Raw genomic sequence first — 20,960 nt, 5'->3', positions numbered from 1 at the left:
GAAAACTTGTGGGTGTCCAATTTTACCTTCTCATTTGAGGGTTTCTCGGTAATCATATCTGGTGTTATATGTGTGTGATTGCTTATATGTTTTACATGTTTTAGATGTACATGCTTTACATGTTATTTCAATTTACTCATTGAGTGTATGAGATAGATGTGTGGTGAAATTTTTATGGGTCCAATTTTAAACTACTAATTCACCCCCCTACCCCTCTCTGAAGTTTACCTTACACATTGTAATTCCAAAAATTGGTATTAGAGTTGAGTTCTCTAAAAGTGAAGCTTTGCAACTTTGAGGAAAGATCTTGAAATGGAAGTCTACAAGTTGGGAAAGACTATTGAGAATTAGGAGATTGAAATACATCTCATTCTACATCAATTGAATGAAGCAAGAGAAGAACTAAAGAAATCCTTGAAGATAAGGAAGGAAATTGCTATTGCAAAGAATGACACACAATGAAAAGAGATGGACACTACTAAGTTATTTGCTGATGGAGACTCAAATGAATTTGATGCAACAGTTGTAGATCTAATGGATAAGAATAGAGCCCAAGCCAAGGAAATCAAAAATCTCAAGTTAGAACAAGAATCACAAGCTATATTGCTATGTGAAGTGGTTGAAAAGAAGAAGAAAGGTATAGAAGACAAAGCCATAATTGAAGAAGACAAGAGAGTTTTGGCCAATAGACTAGAAGAGAAATCATCAAAACTAACCAAGATTTCTAACATGCAATTGGATACTCTAAGTCAAATGATGAATGCCAACTATGAACTAAATGTTAAGGACATTGAGATAACAACATTGAAGTTGCAGGATGAGCAATTGCAAAGTGACCTAAAAAGGGAAAAGGAATTTTCTGAAAGTTTCAACAAACCAAGTGAATCCATCAAATACTTTTAGCAACTATTGAGATACACTAGATCTAATAATGACACATCAGGACTGGGATACACAAGTACCAAGGAAGGAGAATCATCCAAAAGTGTTAAATAAAGGAGCAATAAAGTCAAGAACTCCAAACCCACTTTTCATAATTGTGGTAAGAAAGGACATACTAGTAATGTGTGCAGGAGCAAGACTAAAAATCAGAATATTAATCATAAGAGTATGATTCACTATCATAAGTGCAACAAACAGGGTCATCAGGCACATGAATGTAGAACCAAGACCATGCACACACAAAGATTTGAATGATATTGCTACAACTATTAGAAGTATGGACATAGAGCTTTTGAGTGCAGATCCGAATCCATTTGGTCATCAAACAGACAAACAAAGGTAAGGAACAATGGAAACTCTTATAACTAGGATTATAATACAAGGTATAGCTATCATTATTTTCAAGAATATGGACATGTTCTTGAGAATTGTATTAGGACACACTTTAGAGGTAACTACCAAAGGTGGTTGAGTCAAACCACATGTTTTAGCTATCTGAAGACTAGTCACATTAGCCATTATTTTCCAACTAGGTCAAAGGCATCAAGTTGTGAATTTGATAAAGGCAAAGGTAAGGTAGGTGTTGAAAATGTCAAAGATAAGATGAACAAGATATGGAAGAAAAATGATGGTTGCAACACATCAAATGGAGAAGGGATCACTTCACCCAATGGGTCAAGTGATCAACCCACATCAAACTAGGCAATCAAGAGGTATGTGGGACAAATATTTGAAGGCTATATCATACATCAGTTCGAAATGACTTAGCACTAAAAAGATTACATTAGCATGAATAAAGATGCAAGATGTTGTTTAGAATTCAAGATAAATCTTTAAGTTTTTCATGTTGTTGCCAAGCATGAAATATTTCCTATATATGTTGAGTGAAATGCTAGAAGATGTTGAGATAACAAACTAGCTAGTAGATGCTAAGCTTGTAGTGGTTACCAAGTGGTTGAAATGTCAATGGATGGTGAGTGAGCCTGAAATTGGTTGATGTCGAGCTTATAGTTGTATAAGCACTTAGCATTTATTACAAGGTTTTCAAAGGGTATTTGATCGACTTTAGCTCATTTTTCATTATTTCAAATTTGAGAAAGAGAGGGTAGAGCAGAAGGCAATCTAGAAATCCATTCAAAGCAATTACATAAGGTTCCAGTAGCGAATTCACTCTAGTTCATCAAATTTCATAAGGTATTTATCAAGAGCTGAGCTACATAGTTTAAATTTTCATAAACCTTGGTTTCACATTATGGCATCGAGTTCAAAGAATATAGAGGGAAACAAAATTTTGAATGTTCAGTTAGTGAGTAATGAGGTCAAGCAACCCATTTCCAAAGCTATTCCTAACATTTCTTATAAACCTTCTGGTACATTATTGATGATTCCACCAAATGTGATAATGGTACAAGATGTAAGAAAATTCTATAATTGTAAGATTGGTAGCATTGGTGATATAGAGATTAGGGAAGCATATGGAAAACTCTATGATAATGGTGTTTTGAAGGAAGAGTTCAAAATTGTTGAGAGGAAAGGATTGACACAAGCACCTCTTGCACTAACTTAGGGTATGGGAGAACACCAAGAAAAGGGGGAAACTGAAGGTGCGCCCAAGGGAGAAGAAGCTAAGGAAGTACCTACTCCTACCAAGCCAAAGAAGAGGAAGGCTAAGGCCCAACCAGTGACTAAAGGTAAGAAGGTAGCCAAGCTAAGTTAGCCCAAGCCTACTACACCTACTACAAGAGATAGCACACATGAAACAAGTAAAAAGGCCAAGGAAAAGACCAAACTAGCAAAGAAAGGAGGTCAAGAGTAGAAAAGACCAAGAAGGAAGTATGTTGCAAAAGTTGAGTTTGATGAAGAGAAAATAGAATCAAATGACAATAACCAATTTAAGGTGGTGAGTTATAATCCTTTGTTAGATCTTGAAAATTTATGTGAAAATGTTAAGAATAGTGTAGACTTATCAGGATTTAGTCATGTTGATTTTGATAATTTGGGTAAAGTAGAGAAAAATCAAGTGGAGGAGGCCATATATGCCATTATGGAAAAATTCAAGACAACCCCATTAGAACTTGCCAACTCAATGCCAATAAGTTTATATGACAGATTTGAGTGAAAATGGCACTATTCCCTAAACTTGGAGAGACAAAATAGAGAAACATCTAGCCCAAGTGATGCCTAAACTCACTAAGGGACAGATTGCTAAGTCTATGAAGAAATTGCAAAACAACATTGAAGATGTAGTGAAGAAGCCCACACAGATGTGGAAGCTCACTTATGGGTTGACAATAGTCAAGCAAGGAGAGCAAGCACCCATTGAAGTGAAGGATGATGAAGAAGATGATCACAATGACACTTGTTGAGGGAGGAGCAAAATTGACAATAGATGACAAGGCAATAGCTGAGGAAGAGTAGCATGAAGAACAGAGTGTGCAGGACACACAATTGTTTAGTGTCAATCCCCAACATATAACTAGTATGGATACTAAAATAGTAATTGTTAAGAATGTTTTTGATCTATTAGCTTAGAACATCAATCCCCTTACAGACAATGATTTGAAGAAGATACTAGATTAGTCTATACTGCAGGCCAAACTTTGTGACAATCCTGTACTGGTAAATGTGGATGAGCTACATAAAACAATGACCGATACTAAAAGGTTAAAGGTGAGTCCACAAGAACCACCTTTCAACATCCCTCAAGTCACTAATGTCCAACCTTTGGTCAATATAGTAGAATCCATATTAGACAAGGTTGATATAGTGGAAAATAACACAATGGAAATAGAAGTTTCCACTATAGGAAAACAAGGAACAGGTCAAATAGACTTATCAACACCTACAACACAAGATCAAGGTGCAAGACAAGTCATTGTGCCAGAATAGGACAAGCCTAAAGAGAGTGAGATGACACCATAACTGAAGGAGAAAACTATTATTCAAGCCTTGGTAACCTTACCAGTATCTGACACTCCATCATGTCATACTCTTCAGAAGTCGAGAACTAATGCTACACCACTGTAGATCTTAGTGCCAAGCTTGAGTTCATCAAAGGCTAATGAAGTAATTCAATATAGAGATGTGAGCCTTGATGAAGAAATCATTTTTCCCAAGTATGATTATGATAGAATGACTATAGAATGAATGGGCATACTACAACAAGCCCTAACAAGGAAAAAAACATCAAGAAATGTTTAGAAGGGAGCATAGGTAGAAGAAAGCATTACAAGATATTAAAGACATATTTTTGGATGCATTTAGTCTGCCAACTCTAGATGAGACTAAACCACTAATGGAACAACTGATAGATACAGTGGAGAAGATCAGTAATGAAGACCTAGATACTAATGAAAAATTACTTGAATGGTTAGAAAAGAAATTCCAGAGCAAGGTGAATGAAAAGATATCAAGTGATATAGCACTAACACAAGTTGCATTGGCAACTAAGGTTGAGGATGTGAAGAAGTTACTTGAGAACATATTCTCATTATACGCTAAATTGTGCAATCCATCACTCTTCACCCAAGAGACTAGAAGTCACATTCTAATTCTGGAGAGCCAAATTATTGCATCAGGTGCAAAACTACCAATGAATCTAACTCAGAGTGAGAAGCACTTCTGGACATTGCTTCAAACCCAGAGTTAGTTAGTTGTATTGACAGTAGATGAGGCCAACATAAGGGCTAAACTAACTAGCATCCAGGCCACTCTCACCCCCCATATGGAAATTTTTCACAAGGAACTATGCTATGCTAAAACCCTAATGAAAAAATAACCCAAATCTTTCTACCTTAGATGGTCTAGTTCACCTTTCTACTGAGCTAGCAATCCAAATTGAGTCATTAGATGTAGCATGTGAGAACTAGGATGCAACTCTCAAGATGATATTGGTTGTCCATGAATCTTTTCTGGAAAAACACACAATAAGTGTATAGCCCATTTGACATAAGTGTCAAAAAGGGGGAGAATAAGATAAATGGGGAGAAATGGAGAAATGGAGATATTACTTTTGGGAGTAATAACGAATAAGAATTTTGGGGAGAAATAAGAGGAATAAAGAAAGCCAAAATTAGCTAAGGGAGAGCAAGCATCAAAACATGTTAGAAGTATCAGATGAAAGAGTATCTACAAAAAAAATGAAGTCAAAGTGTATTAGTTGAGACAGATTTACTCAGCAAGAGTACAAAATTTTGGATATAGAATAGACATATTAACTCAGGGGGAATTATAAACTTTTGAGGTATATAAGTTATTACAAAATTTTGAAATTTTGAAGTTTTTTTTATATAAGTCGAGGTGAGATATGTTATGCTCGTGAGATTAAGAATATTATTGTATACTCAAGTTTTTTTGACACTCATGTCAAAGCGAGAGATTGTTGATCTCAGATTGGTTTTGACAAGTGAGTGTCAACACACTTAAGTTATTTACTTAGTTCATGCCAAACAAGTAGTACATGCCGAGCACAACATATATATTAGACCATGCCAAGTCATAGTGAGTGTTGAGTCACTCAAGTGTCAAGCAGACAATATATGCTGAGTGACACAGGAGCCGAGTAAATAGTGGATGCCAAGCAATACAGATGTTGAGTCACAATATAAAGATTAGTGTATGCTAAGCATCAAAAACTTCAGATGAGTAAGATAGTTTTGACATTTTTTTTGTAAAGGAACAAACAACTATGTAAACAATTTTTGAGCTGACTTAAGGATGAATTACGATATTTTGGAGATAAGGACAAATCTCAAGTTGGAATCCCAATGCAATTACATGTAGCCAATTAGAAAATGGGAAGTATTAAGCAACAAAATGGATGAATCCCACTTGTAGATTCATACCTAACCCTAAGTCACCAAAGTCTTTTTAAGGAGGAAAAACCCTAAACTTTCTATGAATGTTGAAGGAGGGAATAGAGAAGTTTTCTTGCACAAATAGAGTATTCATGGTGGCTTAGAAGTTATGAAGTGAAACTACATTACAGAATCAGTTAGAGTAGAATAGATGAAAGAGAAAAAGATATAGTAAAGAGACATCTGCTCAAGAAGGATCAAAGAAACATTAGTTTAGAGGTGATCTATTGTTAGGCAAGCAAGTTCTAACTGAATGATCAAAGCTAAGACATTCTAATAGGGATTTCAATCAAAATCTCTTAATAGAGTAGTCCTAATAGGCTATATAAAATCCTCTAACTAGGTGCTTACTTAGTTGTGAGTTAAAGTCCTTTAACAAGGGTTGAAATCCTCTAACAAGGTGAGACCTAACCGTCTTTGTAAGCCTTTAACAGGGTAGAAATTTTACAAGGTAGCCATGATTTGTGATCAAAACATTGTAACCTTCATTAGATACACTTTATTACTACAATAGTGAAGATTTATGGGTGTCATCCCCACCCAAGTTTTACCTTCTCATTGGAAGGTCTCTAGGTAATCATATCTAGTGCCATATGTGTGTGATTGCTTATATGTTTTACATGTTTTAGATGTTATTTCAGTTTACTCATTGAATGTATGAGATGCATGTGTGGTGAAAGTTTTATGGGTCTAAATTTAAACTACTGATTCACCCCCCCTCCCTCTCTCAAAAGTATACCTTTCCAATTGTAATTCCAACATCTATCATACACCTATCACTCTCATCCTAATAGACCTACCCACTAATTGACTAAGGTTAAGTAGGATAATTTTAGGATTCTAAATCTTTAAACAAGGTAAAAGTACACATATGTGTCACCTTTTAGGCCTTCTAAACCTATTTTGGCCAAATTTCATTTCTCTATCAAAACTAAACTTTCTTCAAAACTAAGATCTTAGAGTCAAGATCATCATCATATAAATTGCATACTATTTTTATTAGTTATAATATGTTATAATTTTAAAATATTACAAGTAGGTATTTAAACATTTGAGAAGATGCTACTCCAAAAAACAAAAAATAAAACTGTATATCATATCAAAAAAAATTAAAATTTATATCTAGCGCTAGAGGATAGAGTCCTCTTCAAGAATATATAATTTATTTTCAAAAAGGTATATATTTGATAGGAAAGTTTTGATAGGAGAAATATCATTGATTTATGATATGCTTAACTTTGAGTACTTGTAACAAAGAAAATATACATCAAAAGCCAATATTACAATTTTTTTTTGCAATAGTTATACATTTCATCTATAACATATTTTGAAATCATAAAAGAAAAAAGATTATTTTGATATACTTGTTTAACGGGAACTACACCCCATGTTTTTTACAATTAAAAAAATGCATAAATTCTTTGTATAAAAATTAAACTTTTTTATAGGAATAAACTTCAGCCAATTTTATACATTTCATCTATTTACATCATCTTCAAGTTCTAAACAAAAATGCCATTTTATATTGTTAGAGTTGAACATTTTGCATTATGTCATCATTTTCCTTTCCAAAAGGGTGACATAAGTTTGTGCTTTGAGAAAATTTTCCAAGTAATGATTTTTCTAATCATTTCTTCATTCCCACAAACAATGAGCTCTTACACACCTATTACACTTTCTAAAAGTGTTGGTATTTTCCCTTTTATATGTCTTACACAAGTACCCTTAAATTACTCTTGACCCATCACATTCCAAGTTTCTCATTCGTGAGAAACTTTGACTTTTTTATGGCTTGTCCAAGTCCATGTATCTCCTAGATCTTATGTACATGTGAAATAGGTGACACCTCACCCAAGCCCTCTCCTTCCATCCTAAATGTCTAAAAATAAGAAGCCTCACTCCTCACATTTGTTCCATCTTTCATTTGTAGAATCATAATGCTATTTTTTATTTTAGATAATTTTAGAAATATAATGTTAGTTTGATTTCTTACCTTTGAATCTTCATAAAATGTTTGCATAATCTTTAATCAGGTGGATGTTAGTTTGGTAGTTGTATTCTCAAGCTAGCTACATACTCCCATTATCTTGCATCATTGTTTGCAACTAGTTTCTCATACTATTTTTATTCTTCCTAATCTCTATTAGATTTGCATTTAGGCTTCACAATCCATATTTGAAAGATTGCATCATTTGGGGATCTTATTTATTGTGTTGGTAGAGCACACTCACAACACTTATCACAAGGAAACCAAGTCGTGGGTGCACTTGTTGAAAACCGAGGTTGCGAGGAAGTCTTTATTGTAGATTAAGTTTAATGCAATGCTTGGTTTGGTGATTATTCTAATTTTATATAGTTAGTACAGAGAATATATTTTCTCACATATAATTCCTTTTCCTAATTTAGGTTTTGTTTATTTTATCATAACAACAATCAAGTAGTTATGATTTTATTCAATTGACATTTTATTTTAGTGTGTATGAAGGGAAAACTTAATAGACAAAATAATTCTATGAACATCATTCCATTCACCAAGCTCATTCTTTAAAAGTAAAATAACAAATTGTACAATTTTTTTAAAAAGTATTTTTTGTCTTAAGATTTTATTATAAAATTATATAAAAATAAATAACATATCTTCTTAACAGACTAATGAAATATATTTTTTGATAAACAATGGAATAACCAATATTACACATTAAAAAAATTTAATTATATGTAATTTTAAAAATAACAATATAATCTACATTAATAATACCTATTTTCATATATAATGTATACCTAATTTTTTCATCCAAATTATATATTTTTCTCTTTGAATAAAAAGATATCTCATACACCCCAAACCCTCAAATGTTGGTTTTTTCCCTACTATAAGGACCTAACCCTAATATGTGGGTTCTTGATTATATGTTTAAGAAATTCCAAATCATTAGATAAGATGGAAAAGGTGATGAACTAAATCATTTAGAAGTTGGTAAATCTACATGGTTTCTCTTAAGCTCTTCATAAGTGAACAAATGATTTTTTATTAAAAAAATAGGTTGAATATTAAAATTTTACTACTAGGAAAAAGACTCAAAGGGTCCATTAGGTGATACCTAATTAGCATAATTTTAAAAAATAGGATTTGGATTTAGAGTTATTTTGGTGGCCAGATTTGTCTTTGTATTAATGACTCTTATTGACCCTATCCCCCTCTCTATATAAAAGACAACAAAGTTCACAATAGTTGCGGAGGTTCAAGAGCTAGCTCCCGTCTAAATTCTTATGAGGTATTGTTCCCTCGTTAGATATTCAATGAATATTCAAACTAAACACAATTTTTTTGTTTAGCAAGAAAATAATTACATGAAACATAACTCATTCTTAGATGAGTAGTCATTGACAAATGGTTATAAATGATAACTAATTGAGAAAACACAAAGTTCTTCCTATGTTCATTCATAAATTTCTCAAAAGATAACACTAATATTTGAATCATGTAATTACTAATTAGCAAATATAAAAATCAACCAAAGAATTCAAAGAATATTTCTTCAATTAATCTCAAATGCATAGTTTCAGACCAATCCTATGATTTCATTCATTTTGCATTGATTCCCAGTTCAATCATAAGAGATCCATCAAATACCAGATAGCAAATCGTTTCTATTATCACTGACAAAAGATAGCATTTTCTTATATAGTAACAAAGAGCACAAAAAAAATCCCATAATGTTTTCCTTTCTTTATCTTCTAACCCCTAATCAATCTTTTAAACCTACTTTAAATAGTTTACATGGGAGGGGATCTCCCTAAAAACCCAACCCCATTGACACTTAGCAAAAGTGGTTATTAAAACAAAAAAATTCAAAATGGGAAACATGTCCCTTGAGTTCAAATGTATTTAAAACATATTTAGAAAAGACCCATTAATCTGGTGAACTATGAGCTTCATTCCCAACTTGTTCTTCATTTCTAGTACATTATGTGCTAGCTTCTATCCATAAAGACACCCACAAACTCGTGAAGAACACTTGAATTGGTAGTCCTTAGGCTCAATAGTCATGCCTTCCACATGTTGTAATCCCATTTCATTATTTTGAGTTGTCCCTACATATTATTGAAAGTGGTCCATACAAAGAATCAACATAGACTCAAATTATGCTACCTTTGTAATATCTATAGGAGTAAGGTTGATTATTTCCTTGGTCATTTTAAAATTGACCTCAAAAGATTTGAATAAAGGTTCAATATCATAATTCCCTACATTCAATATCTACATATCCTTAGTAAAGCCAGTATACATGCATTTTATTTTAGTTTCAATACTTTGAGCATTCGTGATAGTGGACCTATATATTGAGAATATCTAGTTCATGTTTCTCTTAATCACATATAGTATACTAGATTCTAATCTCTTGAAGGGTGCTCAACTAAATTTTTTTCTAGACCATATTGTTCCACATTAGATATTTGTATCACTACAATTGACCATTTACTTTCCTCCATTTCCTAGATCGGTGTTTTTCCTCATACCTCATTTAGTAAAGCATCAACCTCATTAAAGAGAGTTGCACATTGCTTCAAAAAATATTTACCTTTTTGGATTCCACCATCTATCCATTCATCTAATGCAACCACCACAAATTTTCCTTGGTGAACCTAGTTCAAAATCTTTTTACTATTTGGTGAAGTTGGGTCAAAGATTTGGGGTGCTTGTGCCAAAGAAAAATGCCAAAAATATCCAAGGAATCAATATACTCAATCATCACATTAATTACATGCTTCATTTATTTATTCTCCCTTGCCTCTTTCTAGGATTGAATCAACATATACTAAGTGGACTCACTCAACCAATGCTCCTTGGTTTCTATGTTTAACACTCCTAGACTAACCCTTGTGGTCTCAAAATCTCTAACATTCAAATCCATGGAAGAACCTTTGGGGTTATAAAGGGAAACTTCTATTGTTACCTCCCCTAATTTGGTATCTATTATCAAGCAGATAGAATTTGTCATTCTTTTAGGTTTTGGGGCCTTAGCAATATATTTCTTTGTCATATACCTATTAGGCATAAAGGCCAAAACCAAACATCTTTTCTTGTTAACATAATTAGTCTACCAATTTGGTATCATTGAAGAAGGTTCAAACCCTATTTGGTCTTGTATGGGTGTACTCCACAAATCTAGAACTATGAAAAACTATCCAAGGCAATCTAAACTTGTTGTTCATTATCTACTGAACCTTCATGTTTCTCTTGATCTACATCAAGATATATTTTAGTTTGTTCCTGTACAAAAATATGACTTTATTTGTTGAACCTTGACTTGGACCTAGTCCTTTGTACCACAGGTTGGTTTTGAACCATTTCTGAAACAACTACCTTCGAAATCTTTTTAATACCTACAGAATCTATAGAAATGATTGTATTAGCACTGGTGAAAGAAGTGGATTCTTGGGTTGTATCTTGAGTTTAAGACTAAGATGTTCCTTCTTTCCTCTTATGTTGAACCCATATTTTGGTGTATTCAATAACACTATTGGTCCTCTACATTATATCATCCATTTAGAGATGAGATCAATCAATAAGAGGTATGGGGTGATCTTTAGGTTCAATAACTTTTGAGCCATCCTTTTGTACTCCCTTTAGATTCAATTTTAACTTGAAGGCCATAATTTGTGACAACAACATCCTGGAATGAATCCTCTTTTGAACTTCTCTTTCATTAAGGAAATCTTTCCAATAATATTCTGAGTGGGTTATGGGTAAAAAATGATCTGCCACCTCTAGAACTCTCCCAACAAATCCTTTATTATCAAATCCTTGTCTAACTTGATAGAATTTGAAATCAAAATCACTCAAATTAGTTCCAATATTTATAAAATCCCCTAGAATTTTCCATGGAAGATTGTCAATTCTTACTAGAAACAAACTATCCTTCTTACCTTTAGGTAAAAAATTTACTATTACCACTACCAACTGATGACAAACTAAAACCAAAATGGAACAATCCAGAGAAAATCTAGGCAACCTTGAATGCTCTCCATCAAATCCTCCTGTCCTAAGGTATGTGAACTTGGGGAACTAGAAAAATAGTCTAGCATACACTTGTATGAATTGTAAAGCCTCTAAAGAGACTCTTTCTTCCCCTCTACCTACTAATTCAAAATATAGTTTACCTAGGAAAACATCATGAACCTTTATGTAATCAGTCAACACTTGGCTCTTCTATAGGTAAGGGAAATAGTTATAAATGAAGACTTCATCATGCCAAGGTTCATGCGGAAAAGGGATGAGATCTTGATTATAGGCCAAACAATAGATGAGGTATGAAAACATGAATAAATATTTCTTTATGGTTTGTGTTAGCAAGGGACTCTTTCAATCCATAATAGCATGGTTTGTAACACCCCGCCAAGGGATCCAAAAGAATTAACCTAAAGTTTTACTAAGTTTGCTAAACATGTTTTTTTTTTAAACAAGAAAGATAGATCATACACATCAAACACATTGTAGCGGAAGCAATAACATGTAATCATCAAAAAACATACATAATAGGTCACATCCCTTAAGGATCCCAAGATGTTGAGTCACATTTAAATTTAATTAATTCTAAGTCTAACAACTACCACATCCACATGAAAGAATAATTATAAAGTCCAGTGTCCTTTTAATATACATTTGTTCTAAATGCCTCTTAGAAAATTAATTCAGAATGCTCAATCATCCACTATACATGTCACAGGGTATGAAAGGCTAAAAGAATATACATGTAATGATACACCATCATCCTTGAATCCATGATACAAGTACAATAAAGTAAATAAAACTAATAACATACATGATACATCCATTCATCATAAAAGACATAAACATCTAACATAAACTACAACTATCCATCATAAAACATTACTAACTAAGTTCGTGGTTCCTCCCAACCATCAATAGCATCATTAGACCATCGTGGGCCCTAGCCATCCCCCATGCATAACATCCCAAGCCACTGAAGAGATCATCAGTACTATCATAATAGGGATGTCACACCTAAAACATGCTACAACATATGCATAAAGAAATCTAACATACTAGAATAAAGCATAAGCAACCAACATCATTTAAATATGATAAACAAGCATACCAAGAAGCTCCAACCACGGTGACTACGGATGGATCTCAATGGTAAGAGTAAAAAGCACTACCACCTGATTGCGTGAAACCTAAATGGTCCACTCCCACCGCACTGAGGAGATAGTCTCAAGTCCCGAACAAGATATAAAATCACATAACCTAGATACTCTCTAAGTCTAGGAAATCCTAAAAGTATACTAATTCAAGGGGTCCAAGATAGATTGACATCTAGACCTAGAGGCACCACAAAGACATGTAGGAAACCTACCATGAAAGTGGGAAAGTGTCATCGCAAAAGTCATATAGAAGTTACTCAAGCAATCCCTTAGGAATCTCGAGTCCCTAGTGATCCCTGTGGCCACTAGTATCCTCTCGAACTGATGAGGCATACTACAGAATGCAAGGTCGCAACCAAGCATTCTCTCTACCCCATCTTAGTCTATACTAGCACTTAAGGCATGGGAGAGAACATACAATTATCTTGTTAGGTTCATTTTTCTCTCATTTAGTGTAAATGTTTTCATTTATTAAAACAACTTACAATGGGTTTACACTAGTAGCCTCTTAGGGCCCCGACCCCCATTGCAAGCCACTTCCCAATACTACACATAGATAACCTACCCTAGGCTCATGAAATCAAAATCAAAGAATCATAGTAAAATCACCTCAGTCATGTACAAGTGACTGGAAAGCATCAAAAGGTAGTCCACAATAATCACATCAATTCTCCACGAGCAACTGAAAAGCATCAAATGATAATTCACAATATCCATCGGTTCTCCAATGAGCAATCAGAAAGCATCCCCAAAATAAATCACAATACTGATCAAAGACTCCATAATGGTCAAGTCAAAACATGTCACAATATGACATCATCAAGAAAAAATCATCCAAAACATCTTAGTCCTCTCAAAGCAACTAGAAGGAAAATCAAACGTGACTGATTGATGACTCAAAAATGGTTAAGTCAGGTATCTCATATACATACACTTCAGCTTCACACAAGGAAACTAGAAAGCAATAACAACCCGTAAAAACATCACATCATAGAGCATACTTAATCACATCACCAAGGTTGGTTTTTAGAAAGATCAAGAACAAATCATCATAATGTCACAATCGCATAACTCCCGAGCCTCTGGTAACAACCTAGGACTGGTCAACGCTAAATCAACCCTGAAACACCCCAAAACATAGACAATACAAATGATATATACAGTATAGTTTCATAGTTTGGGTTTGATTTCAAAATACACAATAGGATTAAAAGTAAAGTTTCAGTTTGTGTTCAATGTACATTTCAAATATATAAGATTCTTAGTTATTCTACAAGTCAACTTGTACATTAATATAAAATTACCCCTCATACATTAAAAGTTAAATTACCCTAAAATTCCCTATCAAGTCAATCATTAATAAATTCAAGGATAATCATTTATTTAATTTAAATTTTTTTTTTTGGAAAAAGGGGTAAAAATTTATTCAATTAAACCTAGATTACAAAAGGCCTCAGGCCCAAAAAACCAAAACACCAACCCAACACCAATTAAGTTCTATCCTTTTCCACTAATTGCTCAAAGGTCCCACCAAGATCAGCAGGAAGATCGTCCCTATCAGAAATATCCCAACCAACACCCCCCTTTGATGGCCATTTGGCCAAGACATTAGCCACTTCATTCCATTCCCTAGGAATATGATAGAAGGAGATCTCATCCACAAAGCTACTCAAGTGAAGAATCTCTCTAACAATAGAGGCAATTTGCCAGCTAGATTCATCCACTCCCTAGTTATTTATCATATCTAAAACTATCTGAGAGTCAGACTCACACACCATTCTCCTCCATCCAAGAGAACAAGCCCGCTCCATAGCCACCTTAATGGCCAAAGCCTCCATCATGTTATTGGATTGAACTCCTTTGTGAATAGAGAATATGAAAGTAACATTTCCATCTGCATCTCTCCCAATCCCCCCCACTCCAGCCTGTCCCGGATTCCCACGAGAGGAGCTGTCTATGTTAATCTTTAGGACTACATCAGGTGGAGGGCTCCATCTCCCCACTCTACAAACCATCCTCTTTCCTGGCTGAGATTACTTACTACTAATAGTTCCAAATCCTTTATCCACTAATCCTAAATTCCTGTCAATACTAGAATCCCTAGGATCCACTGGCTCTGACATATCACATTTAGCAAAAATAGTCTCTTAAAGCCTAGTTAGGATCAATTGCCATATTTTAGTGACTCCCAAGCTAGAATTACAAAAAATTTGACGGTTACGCTCCAACCAAAGATTCCAAAAAATGAGAGAAGGTCCAACAGCCCAGGCCACCTAAAGGAATGAAGTTTTTGTAGGGGGTCTGCCAAGGCTATCCCAAAATTCAACAAGAGATTCGGCATGAATACATCTATAGAACCACACCTCCCACCACTTATGCTAGATCTCTTTAGAAAAAGGACATAAGAAGAAAAAATGAGACATCTTCCCCATCCAACATATATAGGGGACAGAAAGAGGGTCCCTAAAACCCTCTTCGTTGGAGATTATCCCAAGTAAGACATTTATTTTGCGCAACCAACCATAGAAAAAAATTACATTTCGGCCAAGAAGATTTATTCCAGACCTTCCTCCACTAGGGAACCTCCTGAACTACATTACATTGGCTATCCAGCCGAACATATCCTTAAGCCACACTGAACTTACCTTTTGGGCAAGGACCTCAAGCCAGGATGTCTTTATCTTTAGAAGAGCTGCAAAGCCTAGTAAAGAGAAGATGAGCTAGTTCAACCCAAAGCTCAGAGGAGCCCCCCATGGGCCAAACGTGTGGATCCTTCCAACAAGCCACCTCCATCAATCCACGCCTCCTAACAATCTTGAAGTGAGCTACCGTGGTCCAACCTGCAGAAGAAAAAACCTGATACAGAGGTAGAAAGTGGGGAAAACTGGAGAGAATAGGAGTGTGGCCATCCCAAGAGTCCTGCCAGAATAACACACTTGACCACTCATTACAAATCCAGAAAAGGACATCCTTGATAAGAGGAGCACCCATTTTAAGGGTGTCCCAAATAAAGGACCCCTTACCATCAAGCTCAAGTCTAGGAATATCCTGGACCTCCACTCCTGGGAAATAATTATGGGTTAGAATCTTGGCCCAATCCCGATCTTAATTCTTGCACCATCTCCAATATAATTTTGCAGCAAGAACTTTGACACTGAGAGCCATACATTTAAGGCAAAGACCCCCAGCAAACTTAGGCAAGCAAATAGTGTCCCAATTGACTAAGCTCCATTTAGAGGATTGGAGATTGCCTAACCAAAGGAATTGTTGTGACAAAGCATCAAAATCTTTCATGACTCCCATGGGAGGAGTTTGCACTAGACACCTGTAAATAGGAAGAGCCTGAATCACAGTCTTGAGTAGGGTAACCCTCCCAGCTGATGAGAGCCACCTATGAGTCTAGTGACTCACTTTGCTATGAAATTTGTCAACAAGACCTTGCCAATATTCTTTTCATTGAGTCCCCAAAGCTAAAGGAACTTCGAGATAGATCAAAGGGAGGGATCCAACTTGAAACCTAAGAATTCTAGCAATCCTGAGTTGGATTGACTGAGAAGTATTAAAGATGTAAATGGAAGATTTACTTTCATTAATTTTTTGTCCAGAAGCTTTTAAATAAGTGTCCAAAATCTTTCTGAAGTTTCTTGCCTTATTAGTAGTAACCAAGCCCATCAGTCTAGTATCATCCACAAATTGAAGGTGTGTATAAATTGGAGTATCATTGCACCACTTCCACCCTTGAATAAGTCCCAGATCTACTTGAGATTTAATAAATCTACCCAAGCCCTCTGCCATAATGATAAATAGATATGGAGAGATAGGATCCCCCTGACGGAGTCCTCGAGAAGCAGAGAATAGTTCAGTAGGCTCTCCATTAATAAGAATCGAAAAGGATAGAGAAGACACATAGCTGAGAACCCAATCCACCCATTCCATAGTAAATCCAAAAGCTAGAAGCACATGACCCAAAAAGTCCCAACTAACTCGGTCATACGCTTTAGCTAAGTCCAGCTTAATAAACATAGCCTTTTCCTTGGACATGGCCATAGAGTGAATAGCTTCTGAAGCAATAACCACCCCATCAAGAATCTATCTCCCACTAACAAAACCTCCCTGTTCCTTAGAAATCAGAGTGGCAAGAAAAAGCTTAAGCCTTTTTGCAATTAATTTTGAGATGATTTTGTACATGACATTACATAGAGCAACGGGTCTGAACTGATCCAACCTGTTAGCTCCATCAATCTTGGGAATGAGAGCCAGAAAGGTAGCATTCATAGACTTGAGCATTTTTTTGTTTTGATATGACTCCTGGACAACATCTAGAAGATCAAATTTAATAATCTCCCAAAAATCCTAGAAAAATTCAATGGGAAACTCATTTGGGCCCGGGGCTTTACCTTTCAGAATACCAAAAACCAGTTTCTCTAGTTCCTCAACCATAATAGGTTTTAATAGATCTCTGTTCATACTATTGGAAACAAGATGAGGAATACAGTCTAATATAGCCCTTGTCTCCTCCAAATAAATAGGACCCTCCTTAGAGAAGAGATGAGAGAAGTATCTGATGGCCTCTGAAGCAATTGCCTCCTTGGAACATAGCTAATCTCCAGAAGTAGAAACAAGAGAAGTGATAGAATTCCCAAACCTATGGGCTTTAACAGTGTTGTGGAAGAAAGTAGTGTTTCTATCTCCCTCTTGTAACTAGTCCACTCGAGACTTTTTCTTGCAACATATTTCCTCCCGAAGCTCCCATTCTTCAACTTTTTTCATAGCTGAGGATTCTTTAGACATCAAATTTGGAGTCATGCCAAGGTCCCTGATATGGCGAGTGACACTATCCAACCTAGCTTGAGCATCTCTCAAATGCTCTTGCAGGTTTCCAAAGCACTATTTATTCGACTGCTTTAGCCTGAACTTTACATGCTGAAGTCTCTTCTCGAAGTTGTACATGGAAGTTCCATGAGGAGGCCTACCCTCATACCACCAAGCTATCATAAGATCCTGCAAGGAGGGATCCCTCAACCACATCAACTGAAACTTGAAAGAGGGATTCTTGGAAGTCTTGAAAGGGGTGTCAGAGAGCCTAATAGGCTAGTGATCAGAGCCTCTCCAATCAAGAATTTATGAACTGGTTGACCATCTACTATGCATCCAATAGCAGGAAACCAGGAACCTATCAAGCCTTTCTGAAATAGCCTCTATCCCACTCCTTCTGTTATTCCAGGTGAATATACCAAAGTTGGGTTTAACATCAATAAGATTCAAAGAACCAATATTATCTCTAAGCATACTAGAAGAAGGACCAAGATGAGAAATCCTACCCCACTTTTCCTCTAGACTAGTAATAGCATTAAAATCTCCAGCCACAATCCAGGGAAGAAAGGGATCCAGAGAACGGACAAACATAATATGGGACCACATATGAGATTTACTTACCAAATCACTAGGAGCATAAATATTAGAGAATAAGCACCCTTCACTTGTCTCAAAATGAGAAGCCAAAAAAGAGATCGAAGACCTACTCACAATCCACCACAAAGGAGTCACCTTCTTAGGATTTTTAGAGGCAAGCGAGACCCCTCGAGCTCCCTTGAGCACTTACTCCTTGCCAGCAACCATGGGGCCAAATCTTTGGTTCACAGTTATCCAATTCATCAACTGAAAGCTTAGTTTCCTAAATGAAAATAACATCTGGAGAGTGAGACTCTATCAATCTACGAACAACCTTTTGTCTTGGGATACTGCTCAACCCCCTCACATTCCAAGATAGAATAATCATTTAGAAGACTGTGAGAAGTGGGAGTCAATGGGCATCACTAACCCTGCCTCAACCAAAGTCTCACCCATCATCTTAACCTTCTCCTGATCCATCTTCCTTCCACTCTTAGCAGACTTCTCTGAGGTCCCCTTTTTAAAAGGCTTCTGATGTAAACCTAAAGTGGAAGCAGCTTTAGAGCCTTTTGTATTATCAAGCACCCCTTTCTTGCTAGGAAGATTTATAGCTATGATACATGGAGCGTCACAGGGATTCAACCCACCAGGAATATCACAACTAATATCCTGAACCACTCCATCTAATCCAACTGGCTAGCCTTGTTCTTTCTCGAAAACTTGGACAAGAATCCCATCCTTCTGGAGCTGGGGTTCAGAAAAGGAACCATCACCTGGGGGAATCTCAATAGGGATTCCATCTTCTTGAACCAAATTCTCTAGAACATTAAACCTGTTAAAAGTACCATCATTTTGTCTATCCGTCCAAGTTCTCTTCTGCCCCTTACCTTTATTATGTGGCTTTATTGGGATAAAAGCCTCCTTATCCATAGAGGGACCATTTGGCATCTAGGCCTTGCCCTTGTCTTCCTTAGAAGTCGGCACAGTGGTCGTAGACAATTGAGAAATTTTATTCCAGGGGCATTTACGCTGTAGGTGCCCATACTCACAAAAAATCTTGCATCTGAAGGGTAAAGTCTTGTAGTCCAACTATTGAACCCATGAAGAAGTACCCATACAAATTTCCTTAGAATCAGGCAATGGATTATTCAAATCAACTTCCACACAAATTCGAGCATATGAGATTACCTTTTGGTCTTGGGTAAGTGTGGCCATCCCAACCGGTTTCCCCAGAAGAAGTGATATCGAATGAAGGATGTTCTCTCTCCAAAATTCTAGAGGCAACCAAGGAAGCCAAACCCACACAGGGACCCGAGATGGGATCTCCTCAGCAGAGTTGAATCCAATGTTCCAGGATTTGATGAAAAGCCCAACTTGGTTAAAGAAATATGGGCCTCCCTCAAAGACCTTGTTCCTGTCTGACATACTTGAGAAAATAACTAAAAAATAGTTGTTGGCCACCAGAAGAATTTCCATATGCCCTTTTGGGTTCCATATCCGATGCGCCCACGATTCCAATATAGGAATAGAAAGCTGGGGACCCAAAAACTTACATATGAGTGCGTGCTTGCCCCAATACTCCACATCCTTCGAAATTTGTTCTAGTTGAATAATTAACACCGGTCGATCATCACTTTGCTCCAAACATCCATTCTTCTTCTTGATGCGGACAAAATCCTTCGATGATGATGCATGCATCCCAGACAAAATATTGATAGCCTTACCTTTAGCCCCTCCTCGCAAAAAAAGAGAGGTCTCAGCCATCACCAAATTCTCAAATAATATCTGAGATGGGACCCTCAGTTGCCCCATGAGCAGAGGCCAATAACCAATCACCAATCAATTGAGAGAATAGCAAAACCCACACCCTACTGTTGGCTCTACACTTGCTACCTCGAATCAATGATACAGCAGACTGTCCCGCCCCAATCGGCCTCAACTCCACCCGTGCACTCAAAAACCCACCCCTCCACCTAGTCACGCTGCCGCCTGCAAAATTCACCCCTTGCAAACCAAACGCAGCACGATCTCCTCCCCATAGGATGCCCAACACCAGGCCTAAGGCACACAGGCCCTAGCCTCTGCAGTTCGCCCTTCGGTCGCCATCCAACACCAAAATTTTGAGTTATTAATGACTAGTTATTTATTTAATTTTATAAATAATAATTATTATTATTAATATTTTTAAATTTAAATACCCGCAACCCAAAAACAATCAATCCAAAAATATAATTAACATCTATCACTTAATGTTTATCATAACTTTGAATTAACACCATTTATATTCCAAATTACTAAATTGAACATTATAACTCTTAAAATTTATTTAATAATTAATATTCATTAATTATTAATAAATTTTAAAAAAAACCTGTTAAAATTATTTAACACTTAATATTTATTAATTATCAATTAATTAAATTAATAAATATTAAATAAATTTATTAATAAAATTAAATAACATATAATAATTTAAAAGTTAAATATAATAAAAAAATTTTAAAAAACATATGTTAAAACGTTTACAACCCGTCGGCTTATTAAAGCCTGCGGCTTGCCATAGTACCCTATAGTCACAAGGCCTGCAGCGATAGGTACTTA

At 35.7% G+C, this 20,960-nt stretch overlaps 1 protein-coding gene across 1 annotated transcript; it reads right to left on the bottom strand.

Moving 5' to 3' along the window:
• Positions 1 to 19,448: 19,448 nt before the first annotated feature.
• LOC149572600 (uncharacterized) lies at positions 19,449 to 20,123 on the bottom strand. The gene has a single exon (XM_089815859.1). It carries the CDS (start codon positions 20,121 to 20,123, stop codon positions 19,449 to 19,451), a length of 675 nt encoding a protein of 224 aa, XP_089671985.1.
• Positions 20,124 to 20,960: the final 837 nt, after the last annotated feature.

The sequence above is a fragment of the Cupressus sempervirens genome, chromosome 2, assembly GCF_028749045.1.
Source record: "Cupressus sempervirens isolate cs-2001-9-10 chromosome 2, ASM2874904v1, whole genome shotgun sequence".
Taxonomy (NCBI): domain Eukaryota; kingdom Viridiplantae; phylum Streptophyta; class Pinopsida; order Cupressales; family Cupressaceae; genus Cupressus; species Cupressus sempervirens.
The sequence above is the reverse complement of the archived record's forward strand: the minus strand, read 5'-3'. Positions and strand labels throughout refer to the sequence as shown.

Bases quoted from the DNA above. Each gene is read 5' to 3' on its own strand.
- LOC149572600 (XM_089815859.1), bottom strand. From the start codon at position 20,123: ATGGCTGAGACCTCTCTTTTTTTGCGAGGAGGGGCTAAAGGTAAGGCT.